Genomic DNA, 19,859 nt, shown 5'->3' on the forward strand with positions numbered 1-19,859 from the left:
TTCATCTTTACACTGTTCCAACAGTTACCATCTCTGGTTTGGTTGAAATAAATCATTAATTCACCCAGTTCAATGTTACAATATGTTGGTTCTACACATGCTAAAATTACTGATTGTTTTAATGGAGTCTGGTGAATTGGTGATGGTGATTGTGGGGCTGGCTGTTCCCATTAAGCCCAGTTCAGACCAAAGATTTGCAATGAGACGAAACCATTTTAGAACGTTGCAGGGAAAAGTTGCAGCGGTGCAAACTGGCCAGTCTGAGCTCGACTCAAGCCGGCTGATGGTGTCACCTGCAACTCGGCTGGTTTAAGAATGTAGGTGGTAGGTGCTCCGTCCCTGCCAAGCCCTCTGTAATTTTAGCATGTATAGGGCCAACATATTTTCACATCCAACTGGGTGAATTAATGGAGCGACAAACCAAAATGGTTTTAATGAGTTTTATTTTGTTTTTGTTTTGATTTAAGAGTGTTTTACCATGTTAACTACTGTTTATTTAAATGGAGTCTTGTGAGTTTGGCGATGGCGATTTGGGGCTGTTTCTGGTCAAACAAAAAGGATCTTACTCTTTAACAAAAAGTCTATCTCTGTAGGAATCTTAACCATAATGTTGTTAGCACTTAAGGCTCATTTGTACTCCATTTCAAACATTAACATCACTGTCCTCATACTTTTATGCGTCCTTAATGATGGCATCAATACAGTGAATAAATGGCACCACCGGACAGAGCCAAAAGTTTCACACAACAACAAACGAGGCAACAATGGAGGAGGTCATGATATTGTACTTTTAACTGAGATAGTGTTGTAGGTAGCGGTCAGTGTGGCCATTATATACATCCCGACATGTGGAAGGAGAATTCTTTTCACTATATATTATTACATATAACCAATTCATTTTGTTTATAATCTCATTTTTTTCTTCCTTATCTCCTACGGCCATGTCTCGCTTGAATTACGCTACACCGCCTCCATGATCTCCGACAGTACTGCTCCATTTCATTTGTATCTGTAAGCTTTCAGAAAGCATGAACAGATATGGACAAAATGATGCAGAGCACGGATAGAAGGCTCTGTTGGTGTCCGTATCTAACACTGAGCACACATGAGCCCTTTGAATTACAGCCTGAACCTGTCAGTGGCAAAAAAGAAGCACTTTTAGTGGACCTATTGAGGATGCACACTTGCCCTCAGCCTGTTTCGCGTCTGCCAGCTGCAGCGGGCTCTCTCTATACTGGACCAGTTTAAGAAATATTTGTTCCCATTAGTCACTGAGACACAAAAACACAGGAAAACAGGGTCCAAACACCAAAGTTACCCTTTAATGTCCTCTAACTCCAACTGTTCTTCAGTCGATGTTTTGCAACACACTGAACACAGAATGAGGTTGAAATCAATTTACCAAAAAATTTGGGACATCCCCGGGCGCAATACCATGTCTCGCATGTCTGACCTTGTTTTTTTTGCATTTGTTAGAGGAAGTATTGGAGTGGTGTGTGTTCAGTTTGTGTGTACTGTATGAGCAGAGATGTTACAGTATTCAGTGTGTAGGCTGGCTGGCTGGTTGTGCTCTGCATGTGTGTGTGTGTGTGTGTGTGTGTGTTTGGATCAGAACAAAGGCCGACGATCTGCCTCCCTGTTTGTGCCCCAGCTGGTTGCCTCCTCGGTCAGGCCTGCTGAACAATAGGACACACACACACAAACACAGACAGACACACACACACACTTGATACAATCGCGTGCGTTCACAGCAGGCCTCCGGTGCTGCTGGCTCACAGTAACCGAGGCCAACAATCTGTGCCTGCCGCCATCAGGCTGAATGTGGTGGGTGGGGTGGACAGAAAGATAAAGGGGTTGTTTTCAAGAGTGTGTGTGTGTGTGTGTGTGTTTGGTGTGGTTTGGGTGGATTCTGGATGTGTGGTCACTTCTTTTGGTGTGGTCTGCTGAAGAGGGACTCTGAGTGTGTGTGTGTAAGTGACCCTCTTCCCTCCTCCTCCATTAACCCTGTGAGCTTCACAGTGATCAGTACAGACGTATCTGGGTACATAACACACACACAGACACATTGATGAACTCTGACAGGCAGCCGCGGCCTCTCTCTGGGTCACGGCAGGAGGCTCTGCAGGCCTCAGAGTGACTGTTTTGTCTCTGTCAGTCTTGTTTTTTCGTGTGTGTGTGTACCCACCAGTATTTTTCTTTCCTTGTGATAACTTGGCCAGTGTGTGTGTGTTGAAAGATGAGACATTAAGCCCTGTGACTGCAGCGAAAAGAGACAAACACTTCCTCAAACCTACAGACTAGTCAAATATGCTAATTCCCTCAAAGGATTCAGGATTGTAAATATTGACAGGAGTAAAAAAAAAACCTCTGTGACAGCTCTGAAAAGACTCAACCACATAAATTCAAATCAAGAGATTTTTTGGGAATCATTTATTCAAACCAGCTCAGCGGGAGAGGAAACAGTATGTAAAAGCATGTAAAAGGGTGTCTGGTTTATTTTCATATAGTGAAATTCATGTTGTTTTTTCCTTTCATCACACGTGAGAAACTACCTGTCAGGATGATGACGGACTTTAGTGTGGATTTGTGTTTTTTATACAGGGTTTACATTTATTCAAATATTTGATTTTACAGTGACAGTTGACTTTAACGCAGTCTGAGCAAAGAAAAATAAAGGAGACGTAAGAGAGATGTTTCGTTACCTCTTACTTTTGTTGGTTTGTCGGCAGGATTACGGAAAAACTGATGGCTTGATTTCCATGAAACTTAGTTGAAGGGTGTAGCATCGGCCAAGGAAGGATCCACAGCAGATCTGAACGACAAGATGGATACACAAAATAATTTTCACGTTACCGATGCAGGATAGGCAGAGGAAATCAGCTGATGAACGCCACATCAGACTGAAGATAGAAACGCAGTGTAATGAGTTGACGGTTTGGTTTGATATCAGGCAACCTCCACCACTCATCAAACCTGTCATTGAGAAATACGCTAAAGGGAGTGCAGTTTCACTCACTGTATGTATTGAGTCAATCGGACCCAAATGCTCCGCAGGTTTCACCCTGGGCTTTGACCCGCAAGTTGAATAGCATTAAAAACGTAACCAAAGAAGAAGCCGGTAACAAGATGGCCGGATGGAAGACAGTTTCATGCCAGAAATATTAAGTATTTACCTAACTTTAGTCTTGAGAGCTGAAAGTATTTATCCTGCACAAATCACGTTATTTTAGGATGAGTTAGTGGCTCTGTCGGGCCAGAGTGTCTCAGGTATAGTTAGCATTTTTAGAAAACGGACAAAAAAAAGAATAGTTTGACAATTTGGGAAATACGCCCTTTTCTTTAAGATTACTTTTGGGCCCTTTTCCCTTTCACCAGCATAGTGGGACATTGACAGGAAAGCTGAATAAAGACGGAGCTGCAGGTTGGAATCGAACCCAGGTTGCTGCAAAAGACTTTGCCTACATGGGGCGCACACTCCACCTGCTGAGCTAGAGGTCGTCCCAAAATATGCCTGTTTCTTTCTTGCCCAAAGTTACTCTCACAATCACTCTCATGTCTGTGTGATGAATATAAAGCTACAGTCAGCAGCTAATGTTAGCTTAGCTTAGCATAAAGACTGGAAACAGGGAAACAGCGAGTCTAAAGTGAGGTTGGGTTCTGGACTTGGCACATATGGGTACAGACTGAATTGCATTAAATCTTGAGAGCGCATCTGGGTGAGAATACCAGGTTTAGACAGGAGGCAGAAGTGCTGCAAAGCCTGGAAGTCAGTCTTGGCGCTCCAAGGCCTCACTGTCAGCTTCCCATCGAGCCAAAACTGCAGTACTTTCAGCGCCTGGTCTATTAATTGGCTCGTATCATTGCTAGCAGGCAGACAGACAGATGATTAGCTTTGTGTGTGATTAGAAAAGTGCAGAGAGCAGAACTACTTTTGACTCTACTCCGTCAACCCTGCAGCTTGTTCAGAAATTACATTTATGTTACTTCAGAGAAAGTGAAGTACCGACGGTTCAAATGTGAACAGTACCCAACCCTACTCTAAAGCTCACTAATTAACATGTTATATAAGACGCAGTATATGATGGATGTGTGTCCAAGTTGTGTCTGTGCAATTAAGTGTTATCATGAAAGTTTGACATTTGATTCAACCAGTAACTTGATGGACTCATCGCTGGTTGCCAGGTCGTAACACCCCTTATAAACAGTGAATTGTTTTTTTTTATATTTTGTATATTTTTTTGAACTACCGCAGTTCAATTTGAATTAGTGCAGCAAATTTAGTGGTTCTTGTGCAGCCTTGGTCGTTCCTCTAGTTTAGATTGTATTTATATAAAGTGTTTTTCCTCCTCAGAGTGAGCTTATAACTTTTTTGAATTAAGTTATTATGGACTTTGAGCCGTTTATTGTTGTATATCATGACTCAAAGTCCTTGACTGATAAACTGCTAACATCTGAATGAACATTTTTTTGGAATAAGCTAACTCATGACGTAGGTGACTCAGTAATCCCGCAATAAGTTTCTAGTGGGTAGAAGTGTGCAGCAGATGGTTTCCTCTCCCTCCTGTCACAGTAATAAATGTTCTCTCCTGTGCTACTGTACCGAGGAGTGAATGTGTTGGCCGAGCAGGAAGCAGCGAGGATTAAAGGAGAGCTCAGAAGTGACTGATGATCGTGGAGGCGAGCAGAGGCCGACCCTCTTTTCTCCTCATTTTTTCCTCCTCTGCCCCTCCTCTAATGTGTTCCTCTAAACCCTCCCTGTCTGTTGGAGCTAAACTTACATTTCATCTTGTTTGCCCCCCTGCACCATGTGGTTCCCATTATGGTCACTTATATTTTCCCTCTCAATCATCTGTGTGTGTGTGTGTGTGTGTGTGTGTGTGTGTGTGTGTGTGTTGCATTCGTACGTGTGCATCCCCACATATTTCTGCAGAAATTCAATCTTTCCGCAGAGGCCAGAGTTCCTGAGTTGACTTTAGCGGGCACTCTGCAGGAGAGGAGTGATACGTAATTCTTTCTTTTTTTTCAGACACGAAATACGAGCAGTAATTCTTTGGTGATAACGACCTGACGTAATACTTTTCTTTTAATGAAAAGTACATCTCTGGCTTCAGTTAGAGACAAACAGCGCACAGCTTGTATTGTGTTGTGTTAAAGGTAAAAGGAATACCAGCCGAGGTTATTGTGAAACTGTCGGGGACTGCATGAAAGTTATAGGACTGGGGAGCAGAGCTGAACTTTGTTTGACGTTTTTGAAAAGGTAAAGCACTCCAGGGAGTCATTAATATTTTCTTTGGACCCTCAGCTTGAAATATGGGTCCAACCAGTGGTGTAGTGGAGGGTGTACACAGGTATACGGGGTATACTCACCTCTTTTTCTGGCCAGTTACAGTATACTCACCTATCAGCCAAAAAGCCAGAATATATAGGAGAGTGTACCCACTTCCTCCTAGGTAACCTTCCCATCTACCGAGTAGCACACCCACCTCATCAACTACCTCTACCCCTTTGCGTCCAACAAATACCTAGAAAACCTGAGTTCAAGACCAACAAACAACATCAACTGCAGCAGCTGTGCCACTCAAAGCCATGTGCAACATCTGCAATCTTTTCCTAATCACAACTTAGTCATTTTGTTGCCTAAACCTAACCTCTTCTGCATCAAGATGTAATGCAAATGGCTGCCTCCGAATTTAGTAATGCCAGGGGCTTAAGCCCAAGCAGCAAAATATGATGAGTAGGGATTAGATCAAGGTTGAGTTTAAAACTGAACCCCAAACCCCACAAAGAGAGTACTTTAAGAAGCTTTCTCAGAGGTTCCTCGCCATTGCCATTGTGGAGGAACCCTTAAAGGTTCCTCGAGACTCTTCTACTTCTAAAGGACCTTACATAGCTGGGCAAGATGAATAAATAACACGAAAATGCAAAATAGTTGCCGTCAAATACTTTGAATCAAAACTATTCATACTGGCAATGATGTAAATTTGCAAAACATGCAACCACATCCTTGATTGCAATCAAGCGGCAGCCTCCGGGGCTGAAAAATGAAGCCAACACAGAGGTGCCAAAAACTGTAGTTCCTCGAATAACCACTTTGGGCTGGCTCCAAGAGTGAATCGATCCTCATGGAGCCTATCCCAGCTGACACTGGGTGAGAGGCAGGGTATACCCTAGACAGGTCACCAGACTATCACAGGGCTGACACATAAGGCCCGTTTCCACCGCAGGAACTTCGGGGTAATTTTACGGGGCCGGGGCCGTTGGTGCGTGTCTCCACCACAGGAACCACCCCCGAAGGACAGAGTTCTGGAACTTTTACAGGGGCTAAACAAGTCCCTGCCTCAGAATAGGTACTCAGAACGGCCCAGAGAAACTCCTGGCTGGGGCTTGGGGATTACTTGGTGCTGATTGGATATACTCAAGGCGGAATGTGACGTTTTGTAATTAACAACATGGTTATCGCAGATTAGATGGCCTAACCGTTAGCTGTTAGCGGCGTCTCTAATAACTCAATAAATGGTCCGTGAAAATTTTTTTTTTTCCAGCGGATATCTTAGTTACAACATGATTGAGCTAGCAAAGCAGTTTGTGTTGCTATGTGTGGTATTTATTCAGTTTTGGGAAATCACGATGTCTAGAAAGCATCAGCTGACAGGGACAGCTAACAGCAGCAACAAAGCTAACATCAGGACGTCATCTGTTTAAAGCCTCCCATTGTCGGATACGACATGAAACTACTCCAGTTAGGTTAATCATGTTGTAACTAAGACATCCGCTGGATAAAGTTTTTTTTTCACGGACCGTGACCAGAGTTATTACAGACACCGCTAATGGCTAACGGCATCCCTACGCCCCTACGTCGCCCCGGTCAAAATGGTCACCCAACGATTACATCACATACAGAGCCCAGTAACTTTACAGGAACCTTCCTCCTACTCCGCTCTCTCAGTACTCTCTCACGGCGATTGAGAGGGCCGAGCGAGAGGACGTTCCTGTAGTAGTTCCTGCCCCCGAAATAGTACCAGGAACTTCTTCAGTGGAAACGGGCCTATAGAGACAGACAACCATTCACACTCACATTCACACCTACGGACAATTTAGAGTAACCAATTAACCTTCATGTCTTTGGACTGTGGGAGGAAGCTGGAGTACCTGGAGGAAACCAACACTGACATGGGGAGAATAATTAAACTCCACCCAGAAGGGCTCCCCCACCCTGGGGTTCAAACCAGGAACCCTCTTGCTGTGAGGTGACAATGCTAGTAACCACTGTCCATCGCCTGGTGTGACATTAGATACGGATATTAAAAGACAGAGCTGCTTTAGTGATGGGCTTTCTGTGAGGCATCAGTAGTGTTTGAGTCCACCCCTGGCTTCTCCAAAACTAAGTCACTAAAAACAAACCTTTTGTCAGAAACCCAGTTAGAAGACCGTTAGAAACTCTTGTCAGTGTTGACTTGTAGACAGGTAAAACAGGTCTGGCTTGTAACGACAGAGTGTGCACTGTTATCTTCTTTGTGATGCGTCACAAATGAGACAGCATTTCGTGCCATGGCTGACGTGACCAAAATAGTGCTGATTCTACCCTTACTAACATGACATATTACATGTTTACACATAAACACATACACATAAATATACGGTACTTAACATTGTGTGTGGGTGGGATTTTTTTTTTGAGAACGAAAGAGGGAAAACCCTGTTTACAAAAATACTGCCGTCCGTGTGGACTCGACCTTAATCACACGACAAAAACACCCCCAGTGTGTACGAGCTACCATTTCATTATGACTGAACATCAAACACATAGGATTCTTGTCCTCTGCTTATGGCAAACATGCATATATGAATCATTGCACACACTAAAGCCATCATTTACAGCATGTAATCTTTTTTTCTATAAATCTGGGGTGAGAAAACAAAGATTAAACACTCCCCTGCTATCCCCAAAAATTATGCAACCCTGCCTCTAGCAAAAGAAAAAGCCTACTTCCATTTTTTGACCCACATGATGATATTATTTATTGTTTAACAGCATTTTCAGGCAGATTTTAACATATTTTACGAGACCACTGCAGCCAGTTGTGAGGCTGTGAGAGAACAAGACAACATGGGTAAAACTGAGATGGAGTGGGGGAGGGCGTCACACATGAAAAGGGAGACGGATGGGGAACACATGAGTGTGCTGGTTTGTTTTCTCGAACACATCTCTCTTTCTCTCCCCGACTGTCTCGCTCTGCACACATTTACACAGCAGTCCAACAGACAGTCCATCTCTCTCTGTGCAGCCCTCTGGCTACAGGTCCATCCACGCTGTGACCTCATCATATACAATAGCACGCTTTGTGCTGCATGAAGTGAGTGTGAGCGGAGTAGTGCACTGGAGAGTCATGTATGTCTCCATCCTATAGTTCTCTCATGTTTGTTTACCTCTTTGTTGCTCGTAAGTGCTTCAGATGGCTTGATGTGATTTTAATGAGGTCTGGCGTTCTGTACACATACAGTCAGGTTGATGGACACACACACAGACATACGAGCACAGACGTGCACATCAGCGTTTTTGCCTACAGATTTAAGCCGTACACGCGTATTTTTAAAACTGCTTTTTCTGTGCGTTTTGGTCTTTTGTCCACATGCAAACTGCGTTTTATTTCACTGGAGACAAACCTTTTGTAAAACTTTTTCCAGCATGATATTTTTCAGAAACTGTTTTCAGCGTTGATGTGTAACCAGGATGAGTTTTGGGCCGTTGTCTCCTTTGTGAGGCGTCACAAATGAGGCGTCAATGGCGGATGTGGCCAAAATAACGCTGGCTTTAACCATGCTAACAGGAGTTTTTACATATTTAAAGAGAAATGTACAGTTACTCTTCCACTATTTAGAGGCACAGAGGCATCAGAAGGTGATATGGAGGTCACTGCTATATAATCCAACATAATCCAACACTCCTATGACACACACCCCGCTGCCAACAGCGCCGGATTTAGATATGACCTGGTAAATCATCAGCTAAACATTTTGCCTATAAAGTGTCAGAAAATAGTTAAAAAAGCCTTTTGCAGGGTGCCCATTAGCTCACCTGGTAGGGCAGGTGACCCAGGTACAAAGGCCTTGTCCTTGCTGCAGCGGCCGCGGGTTTGATTGGAACCTATGAGCCTTTGCAGCATTTTAAACCCCCCTTCACAATAACAACTGTCCTGTCAATTACTGGCAAAAAGCTTCTTCTCACAGTATCCTAGCGCCGAAGCGGACATCTTCTAATTGCTTGTTTTTGTTTGACCAGCACTTAAAAACCCCAAAATATTCAATTTCAAGTGATATAAGAGACAGATAAGCAGCAAACCTTTTTATTTGAGGAGCTAGAGTCCAAGTGTTTGACATCTTTTGCCAGGGAATTTCGGTCAGACTGACATATCTCAACAACTACTGACTGAATTGCCATTAAATTTCTATGGTGCCTACGTATCCCCATTCAACAGTTCATATGATATCTAACAAATTAGTAATCCCCCTGCTTAGGTTAAGTTTAGAAAAAGAATCATAGTTGGGTGTAGTCACGTAAGGTAGTAAAGGTGAACTTACTAACTTTACGTAAAGTTATGTAAGTTAGATTTAGAAAGTAAACTCATGTAGAGTTACTGTAGGTGCAAATGTTAATTCCTTTGCTAAGATTGCAACAAAGTAGAGCCATAATGTTGGATGTGGGCTTGACAAGACGACAGATCACTTCACAGATATCGTGGCCAAGAGAGCTCACAATAACAATATTATCGTGATAACTACAGAAATAAATACCACAGTTATTATCGACAATAACCGTACATCATGACCCTCCTTGTTGGATGCTACTGTTACACTTTTAAGACAGTTTTAAGAAGTACATGTTCAACAGCCTTTGGTTGCTCCTAGTGGTTTTAATGATTGTGTAATTTCTATGGGTCTCAATATGTGAAGTACTTAAAGTAGAGTTATTCAAGTTAAGTTTAGGACAGTAAAGTCATGTTCATTAGGTTTAGGATGTGAAGCATAGTTGGCCATCGTCAGGTTACGTACTTAACATTCTATTACATACTTAATGCTCTTTTGCTCTTCATACTGCTTCCTTCTTTAGTTGTCAGCGCGTTCGTCATGTGGTCACAGCCTTCACGATTTTGTGGGTTATATGAATTTGTTTTCGTACGTATACATACAAGCAGTGCATGAGAATAGCCCAATGGTGCCAGGAGGATGACACCTGATGACATCAGCATGCTGACGTCAGTGTTTAGCTCAAAGCACTGCTGTGTCTAAGTACAGCCTCACAGAGCCACTGGCATGGCTGCAGACTCTTCAGTCCTGTTGCTTAATAAATTAAGTCAATAATTGATTATCAAAATAGTTATAGATACATTTTCTGTTCATTGATCAACTGTTCCAGTTCTAGCTGTTGCAGTCTTTATCCATGGTAGATGCCAGTGAGGTGAAGACTCATGTGGCCTCGTGTGTGTTTTCTTCTGTGTTGAGTGACCGTCCACCATGACGACTAATCCTTTGAACTGTAGAGGGGTCTGTCTGGACTGTGACAGATGTATGTGTGGGTGTGCAGCTGTGTGAAATCCTTCACTAATCCAAACCCGTCTGATGTTGCTCATTTAACATGTCTGATCCTGACCAGAGGATGTGTGTGGGCGTGTGTGTTAGAAGCCGTTTATACCTCACTCTGTGTTGGTGTGTGTGTGGACTGTTTGTAGGTAATGGTCATCCTCTGCGGCTATTTGCAGCCCTCACATGTGCGTTAACGACTGACCCACTGGCCTGTATTTTAGCTAAACCCTCTCCCCCAACTGTCCGACCCCACCCAGGTATGGACCTGTCAGCCAATCAGGATGAGGAGGGCGACCAGGAAGTGTTCCAGGTGGAGATTTGCCGTGAAAACAGGAAGTGCGCATTCCGGACCGCTGCTGGGAAATACTGGACCCTGACTGCCAATGGTGGCCTGCAGTGCACTGCCTCCACCAAGTACGCATCACACATCACTGTCATGTCTCTTCTTTTCTACTCCGTTAGATACACATCTGAAACTTTAAATTCACCACACCTGTTCCAATCTGTGTGTGAGTGATCACAGAGAACCTGATACTGGTCCGTCACAGCTCTTAGTCTGTAGTTCCAGTAATGTGAGCTGTGACATGACAAAGGAGATTTGTGTGTATGTGTGTGTGCGCGCAGTGAGGGGTGGATGACGTGTGTGGGAGGTGAAGAGTGAGTGACCTCATCTCATGGCTGTGGCATCTTGTGGGAGATTAAGTGCATCTGTGCTCAACCTCAACCTGTGGAGAGTGATTTTCTTTTATGTGCAGTGGCTCTGCCCGGCCAGAGTGCGGGCTGTTAACCTCTGACCTTTGACCTTTCACCCTTTGCTCATGGATGATTTCCCTGTGAGGCCCCTGACAGATTCAGGAGTAGAATCTCAGACTTTTCTTGTTTTCTTTAAAGGGACAGTTCACCACAAAATCACAAATACATATTTTTCCTCTTACCTGTAGTGCTATTTATCAGTCTAGATTGATTCGGTGTGAGTTGCAGAGTGTTGGAGATATCAGCCGTAGAGATGTTTGCCTTCTCTCCAATATAACAGAACTAGATGGCACTTGGCTTGTGGTGATCAAAGCGCCAAAAAGGTATGTTTGAAAAACTCAACATCAGTTTCTCTTTCCAGAAATCATGACCTATTTGTGACAAACAAATGTCACAAAAGTGCTTTCATAATATGGCTGGCTTTATCGCCACCTGATATACTGTGTTAATGATAGCTTCCACATTTTGGGAATAATTACAACTTGTCAAACATCTGACCACAAATATAATACTGAGATTTTCTACTACAATGCCTGGTTCACACTACACGACATTTTTGTCTGTTACGACAGTCTCTATGTCACATTAGGCGATTGTGGAGTCATAAAATCATGCCGTGACTTAGCCAACAGACATGACACACTACACGATAGTCCACGACCAATTATCCCCAGTCTTCTTTCATGACATTGGGTTATTATTGTCCTATTTTTATTACTTTTACTATTATTTCAGTCACTGTGTCTGTTCATGTGCCAGCTGAAATGTTATAGTAGTTACGTACAAAGCGCAACCAGGTGGCAGGAGCTACATTTGAAGTACAGCATGCAAACTGTGCAAGTCACTGAATCCTCTACAAGTTCCTGCAAATGTTTCACAATAAAAGTTTAGAAGTTTAGAAAATGAAGGGATTCTCTCAACCGAAATAAATTAATAATTAATAAATTAATTTTTAGTTAGCAAGCTAATGTTAGCATTTTGTTCGGTACCAAATTATTACAGAATTGACCCTTCGCTAAGTCTCTCCCTTAATCAGTCACTGTCCAATCCTACGTTAGCAACCGTGTGTAGCTAACGTCAAGCTTTCAGCAGAAGCTAATATGCCGAAGCGGCATGCATATGGTAACGTTACCTTCAAGTCCGACACCTGATATCCAAAAAGTGTCGAAGGTGGTGTTAAATTTTTCCCTTTCCCCAAGCCCAAGACCCAAGGAAGATATGGCTAAAACAGTGTGGAAGACCACACAAACAGCTGAATCCAGCAAAGCTCAATAAAAACACCTATGTTTGTTCAAAGTTAAGATGCTAACTGTTAGCTAATGCTAGCTTTGTGTGCTAGCTGCTCTCTCTTTGTCTGCCCCAAGGAGGGAACATAACTCAACATTAACTTAAATTTAAACCATATATTGACTTACCCTGCTGTGTAAGAACATTCTTTGTTCAAGACGTGGGGTGCCTGACGCTTGCATTGCAACTGGTGAGCTTTTCCCTCTATTTTAATGTTCTCGTGATTTATACTCCGCCAGCAGATGATATTGTGAATGTAGCTCTCACATGCATATTGAAGACCTTACTGTCGGCTTCTCTCTGATATCTCCGAACAGTTTTTCCAGAAATTTGATGTTATATGCTTCGGAATATCTCTCAGTGATATCGCGGAAAACTCCACATTTCTTATGCTAGGAGCGACAGCTTGACGGACGTGGCAACAGTAACTAAGGGGGGCGGGGCTTAACGAAGGGTCAGTTAACCAAATAAAAAAGCTGATTGTTTATATCTGATAACAGTGTAGTGGTAATGAAAAATACACACGTTTATTTGTACAACGCTTCAATTATCACAACAGTAGTCACTGGCTACATTAGTCGTCTCACCCCTTCAAATATGTAGGCAACATGGAGAGCTAGCAGTAGATGCACGCTTCCTTTTGCACGCTGATACAGTTGGTGGGTGTAGTTTGGTTGGGAGAAAATAGTTCCTACATAAAACTGGTCAAAACAAGGTCTGTGGATTATCTTGAGTAACAGGATCATCATTTCTGGAAACAGATATTGTTGTTCAGTTTTACTTTTTTGGTGCTTTGAGCACCACAAGCTGAGTGCCATCTAGTTCCATTATACTGGAGAGAAGGCAGACATCTCTACAGCCAATATCTCCAACACTCGGCAACTCACACCAAAACAGTCTAGACTGATGAATAGCAGTACAGGTAAGAGGGAAAATGTGTTTTTGATTTTGGGGTGAACTGTTCCTGTAAAGAAGACCCTTATTTTGAATACCTCAGTGTTTTTATGGATGTAGAGTCATGAAGAAGATAAAGAAGTGATGCAACAAAAGTCCAGTGTGAGAGCGGTCAGAGAAGCACATGTCCCGAGTTAACACCGCTCCATTTTTTAAAGATAAGAGCAGAGACAGTCATCGACACTGCAGAGCACTCCGCAGGAAGTCCACCGAATTCCTTCATCACATTCTTGACATTTGACTCTCCTCACAGATTAGACCACAAAAATCTTTGCTCCCACTAAGTGAAGTCCTCTTTCCGAGGTTTGAGGAAACATTTTGGAGAATGCTTCAGAGCCTCTCTAATGAAAGATAGCAAAGCAGAATGTGACGGCAGTGTGAGAGAATAAAACTCTACTCTGTGCCAAGTGAAAGGATTAACTAAGAATTTGATTCAACTTAACCAAAGACTACAAGTGAAGCTTATCCCTCTACCTTGACCCTACCTATCCGATTACAGCTACTTAAGTTGTGGATTAAACAGGTGTGTGTAGTTTTCAGCAACAGGAGAGTTAAATGTGACCGTGTGTTTACACCTGACACTCAACACAAGTGTGCCACTGGATCTCTAACTGCCATGTAAATGTAATTATCCCGCTTATCTCTCATGCCTTCACTTTCCCTCTTTCTCTCTGTGCAGGTCAGCTAATTGCTACTTTGACATTGAGTGGCGTGGGAAGAGGCTGACTCTCCGGGCTGCCAATGGGAAATACGTCGCCGCCAAGAAAAACGGCCAGCTAGCAGCCACCATCGACTCTGCCGGTCGGTGAGATTTGTTGATTCAGCCGTTCAGACAATGACACGTAGCTAACTGATTTACTTTTCAGCAGCGATGGGGGATTTCAGCACAGCGCAGGAATTAAATCATGGCTGGATGTTCCAGTAGTTTCTGAGCTTCAAAGGCCTCAGTGCCGGTTCTGTTTCGTAACAGCAGAACATAGCTGTTTACTCTTCGGAGAATGAGCTTCGTTGCAATCTGTGTCTTTGTTCCACTGCCATGCTCATGCTGTGTTTCTATTTGAGTCAATCATGTTGATTGGAAACATCATGAGAAAACTCCAGAGTATGCAGAGTCACTGAGGAGCTTGTGACACAAAAACAGTGGAGGAAAAACAGTTTTACTCAAGTACTCTACTTAAGTACAAGTACCTCAACATGATTCATCAGTATAAACAATCTAACTATGTCATATATAATAGTGTATCTGTCTCAGGGGACATTTTACAACAGAACAAGTATTTTTACTTTAATTCTACTTAAGCAAGATGCTGACTGCAGGTACTTTGACTTCAGTAAAGGTTTTGATCTAGGTGCACATAACCCACAGTAGCACAGCAAATTCTGTTCTTACAGTACATGTTCATTAATGAGCTTAAGAGATGCTGGGAGGTTGTTTTTTTGTTGCCTTTGTACAGAGCCAGGTTAGCCAGTTCCCTTTGTTTCCACTGTTTGTGCTAAGCTTAGTTAACCAGGTGCTGGCTGAAGTCTTACATTTAATAGACAGGTATGAGAGCAGTTTTGATCTTCTAAAGTGGGATTTATACTTCTGCCGTACCCTACGCCCCTAGCCCGACTTACACCTCCCCAGAAATGTAACTACGCTCCCAGCAACACAGACCTCCTGTCTGATTCTATAAGCTGAAACCATTTCCCTCAGTGGAAACGAAGCTTTTATTTACTTTAATTTCACAGATAAGAAACAATAAATTGTGAAGACAATAAAGCCTCCACAAAAATAGTATTTTAAGTCTTGTGTGTGATTTATCCTGGCTTCATATGAGCAGAGGAAATCTCTGCTCGTTGCTAGGCTAATTCATACAGTGTAAAATGCCATAGGCTTGTGCTAATAACGTTACCATGTTGTATTTGTTTGGAAAACATGTTTAGTATAAGACAGTTGTTTTGTCGGTGAACCTTGTGAGTTGTGATGCAGCTGAATTTAGCTTTGGTAAATGTTGCTGTTGTCCCTGGCTTCATATGAGTAGACGAAAAAGTCAGCAAAATGCTAGGCTAATTTATACAATGTAAAATGCCATAGGCTTGTGCTAATAATATTAGCATGTTGTATTTGTGGGAAAAATGTGTCCAGATAAAGACAAGTGTTTGTCTGTGAATGCTGCGAGTTACAAGTTATTTGCTGCTTAACGTTACATTACCTAACTTTACCGTTATATCAAAATATTAGGTTGTATTGTTGACCTTACTAAAATTGGTGCAGGGCCTGGGGCTTAATCTAATTAATGAATGCGCACTGCTGATGATTGTCTCTTGCGGGCGTACACAATATCAGATTTCCTTCTCCTTCTCGGGACCAGAAAGGGTCCAACAGAGGAGGTGGGCCCAAGCCTGGAGCTCTGCAGCTAGATCCATCTCAGCAAGACAGCAAATACACATATTTCACAAAATGTCAAAATCTACAACTTTTTAATAACGCCAGCTCACACAGATGCTACAAACAGCCAATGTGAAGACTTTGCAGAGATTCTGGCCATTAGAGCCTCCGCTTTCATGGCTGCAAAGTAACGAGCGTCATGTCAGCAAGCAGATCAGAAGATAGTCCAATTATAAGGCGGGTGCTGGGTGCTGGCATTAGTGGATCAAAGCACAAGCTTTTACTTTGTGCTGCAGTTTCTGATGAGGGAGCTGTTGGCTGCCACACTGATCTTTTTAGGGCACGTTTGAAGCCAAGTTGCTTTGCATACATTTTTAATGAGATGTATGAAACTCAGCATTTTAACCTCAAAAACTGAGCTGCAGTATAATGCACAACTTTGTGTTTTTAATGTACAGATTGCGGCATTTTAAATATTGGAGCCAAACGTGTTATTATAAAAGGTATAATATGCAGGATAGGATTTCTTTTTTAAAAACCAGACTTGTAGAGAAGTAATCCCTCTGAGTCATCACTTACGACCCACTAGAAGTGTGTGGTGGTGTATTTATCTGCAGAGACTCTGCGCTCTGCTTGTATTTTCTTATTTTCTGCACTTTGGGACATTCAGGGCATGTACTCCCACAGCGCTCAGGTGAGGTTGAGGCTTTATAAAAAAGGAAGCGACCAGGTGCCAGACTGTGAGCACCAGGCATACAAGAGACACAGCGCTGACAAATGCAAATATAGCGAGGCGAAACATCGAACGAGAGTGAACCTGGGGTCGGCTTTTACTTTCACATTTGCTCATTAGCATGTTTACAACAATCCTGCATAGTAAACCTTAAATGAAATGTATTTAAGTCAGTCATTTAAGCCCACAGTGAAATAAACTGTTGAGCTTGTTGTGTCTTTTATGGTAATTTATACACTCTCCAGTAAGCATGTTGTGCCCTCTGTCTGTCTGTCTCCAGGTGAGTCTGAGGAGTTTCTCATGAAGCTGATTAACCGCCCGATCATCGTGCTGCGAGGGGAGCACGGCTTCATCGGCTGCAGGAAGGTGACAGGGACGCTTGACTCCAACCGCTCCTCCTATGACTACTTCACCCTGGAGTTCAGAGATGGAGCCTACAGCCTGCAAGGTCAGTTTAAGCATGTTAGCTAACTGACTACAAAGTCACTTCATTACACCACCTTGTCTTTTTTATACAGAACCAAATCATGCCCGCATAATGCCGCCCCCCAGTGAGTGATTTAGATAGCATGTGGTGTTGCAGGGACAAACGCGGCATGACAGGCGTGACGTGTAACACAGCAGCGTTGGCCTCTAGTGTGACATAACATACATGTCAGTAGCACTTTATGACATAACATTCATTTACCATCCCTGTTAGGACTGTGTCCACAAAATGTTCTTGCTGAAGGACATCTTGGCTACTTTGGGATGTAAACTTGCACATGTGCAGCATTGTTCCACAGGCAGCAGGAAGGTAAAGCTTGTTTGAGCGTGTGTAGGGACCTCCTGCAGGCATACGAGGGATTAAATCATTAACTCTCATTATGGACTTAGGTTTGGGCCAAAAAGAGGGATTTGATTCGGATAATTTCCCCGCCTTTGCATTATGTAATTCAAACAATGCAGTTTTAAGCCGTATCTTTTGTTCCCTCTTCCGTTTTTTCACACCCTTCCCCCACCTTTCTGCCACATGACACCCCCCAACTCAACTCCATCTCCTCTCCTCCTGCAGACTCCACGGGTAAATACTGGATGGTGGGTAATGAGCAGTCGGTGGTGAGCAGCAGCGACACACCCGTCGACTTCCTCTTTGAGTTTTGCGACTACAACAAGCTGGCTGTCCGCCACGCCGCTGACGGGAAGTACCTGCGTGGTGACCACGCTGGTGTCCTGAAGGCCAACGCTGATGACCTGGAAACCGCCACACTCTGGGAGTACTGAGGGAAGCGGGGATGCAGTCGCCCACTGCTGCAATGCTGATGAATGAAGTGTGGCGACGCAGCACGACCCGTCCATACATCTACCTATCCACACCCTCCACTTCCCCTCCTGTCCTGTTCCTCATATTATAACCTGACTTTATATGTTGATAAACTGCACAGAGAGAACGGGGAGGACAGAAGACGAAAGGAAGGAGACACTCCTTTCTCTCCTGCCTCCCTTTTCCTTCCCTTTATCCTCCCTTTCCCAGCTCTGCTCTGCAGCGCCGACCTTTATCTGTTGCCATAGTTACCGTGGGGCTGTGCACTTTCTTCTGCTCCGATCTGGTTCGCTGCTCGACCTGCCACACACTCCCTCCTCGCCTTACGATTGGGCCGTCCCTCTCCCAGAGCAGAGCAGAGCCACGTTTAAAGAGCCCCCTCCTCTCTGAGTTCGACCCCCCTCGTCTTTCCACTTGTCTCTATTGTCTGTGTGAGCAGCACATGGTGGCAGTATTTATGGTATCTGACCTGGTCTGCTGGATCTGCTTCTACCTGATCTAATCTCCCAAAACAGATCCACCACCACCGGATAAAATCTGCTTCCTGTTAGCTGGATATACAAGGCGGAGACGGTGGGTCTGTTTTTGTGCGGTTGCATCCTGTAGAAAACAGATTTACTGCTTCTGTCAGACCGGGCCGAGTATGTTTGTTTTCATGAGCAGGCGCCGTTGCCTCTGTGTGATGACCATGTGGTATAACTGGAGTGGATCTGATGATGATGAAGATATCGAAGATGATGTAACTGACGGGTTTATTAACCCCCCCACTCTTATTCATCTCAACTGTAAAATATTCAAATGTAAACCAGTTTCCTGTGTTGTTCTCTAGCTGTGTTCTCATTGGTTGCGGGGAAATTTTTACCCGGACCAAAACAAGGAAACGATAAACAAAGGAAAGGATGTGATGTCGGAGTTTGGTGCCACTTCTATTGGAGTCAAAGTGGGCACGACATACACTATAACCATCGTATCTTTGGTGTTTCACCTTGGACTGAAATCACCTGATTACATCACGTGATGTCGACTGACGTTTTATATCGTAATGTGTGCATTTGTTTTCCTTGTAATTGGTCTACAAACACATCATAGCTCAAGTCAAGCCCATTTGCTCCAAAATGGCTGCACCATGATGCACGATCGAACGGGGCAGGTCGGACCTGTTATCGCTGACCAGACTGCAATTATAGCCAGTTGACTATCGGTAACTTGCAGGTCACTTAAGTGATCAAGGTCCAGATTTACAGAGGCGTATACAACTTGCTGATTAGTGCCACCTCCTAACAACAATAGTAAACGTTATCGAAAGAGCTAGCTAATGTTAACCTTTGAGTATTGCAATTTTATGGCTTACTATCGCTACACGGTGTCCGTCTCTCAACTTCAGTGGGGAAAATGGACTCAAAATATACAAGCTATCTGAGGAAATATATATCAACCAGTATATCAAACGTTAGCTTATTAAAGAGCGACAAATTACAGATGATTCTGTTAAAATGACAGGTCGTAAACGAGGAGATGGCGATCCCAGTCTGTTCCCTTAAAGACGGACAGAGCCGCAATCAGTTTAGAGACCAATAAAGAGGAAAACAAGCGTGCACAATTAGATTAAAACCATCAGTAAGCATTATGTAAAGTGTGTTTTTTAATTTAGAGAATTGATTTTTCAGTCAAAGGTGAAACAGCAAAGTTATGATGGCTTACAGTGTGATTTGGTGTGCCAAAATGGCACTACAGTCTGGCTCCAATGCAAGATTTAACATCCTTGATGTCCTTTCCTTCTTTTAACGCTTCCTTGACAGGATGTAGGAAGTTAAAACACTTAACCTTCCTCCCCCTCTTCTCCACACACTAAACCTATTGTCCCGAGAACAGTATAA

General features: G+C 43.3%; 1 protein-coding gene and 1 long non-coding RNA gene across 4 annotated transcripts in view; one reads left to right on the forward strand and one right to left on the reverse strand.

Moving 5' to 3' along the window:
• fscn1a (fascin actin-bundling protein 1a) overlaps positions 1–19,826 on the forward strand; it is a 31,521-nt gene extending 11,695 nt beyond the window's left edge. The window contains exons 2-5 of the mRNA XM_049561382.1: positions 10,839–10,995; positions 14,255–14,376; positions 16,960–17,127; positions 17,734–19,826. Coding sequence (XP_049417339.1) covers positions 10,839–10,995; positions 14,255–14,376; positions 16,960–17,127; positions 17,734–17,942 — 656 coding nt within the window. The 3' untranslated portion in view covers positions 17,943–19,826. The remainder of the gene's footprint in view (positions 1–10,838; positions 10,996–14,254; positions 14,377–16,959; positions 17,128–17,733) is intronic.
• Positions 1–19,859, reverse strand: part of LOC125879475 (uncharacterized) — a 73,687-nt gene that overhangs the window by 43,165 nt on the left and 10,663 nt on the right. For all 3 annotated transcript variants that reach the window (XR_007447945.1, XR_007447944.1, XR_007447946.1), the window contains exon 3: positions 2,703–2,812. This is a non-coding gene — a long non-coding RNA (uncharacterized LOC125879475). The remainder of the gene's footprint in view (positions 1–2,702; positions 2,813–19,859) is intronic.

This window comes from Epinephelus fuscoguttatus, linkage group LG19, assembly GCF_011397635.1.
Source record: "Epinephelus fuscoguttatus linkage group LG19, E.fuscoguttatus.final_Chr_v1".
In the NCBI taxonomy this organism is placed as follows: Eukaryota; Metazoa; Chordata; class Actinopteri; order Perciformes; family Serranidae; genus Epinephelus; species Epinephelus fuscoguttatus.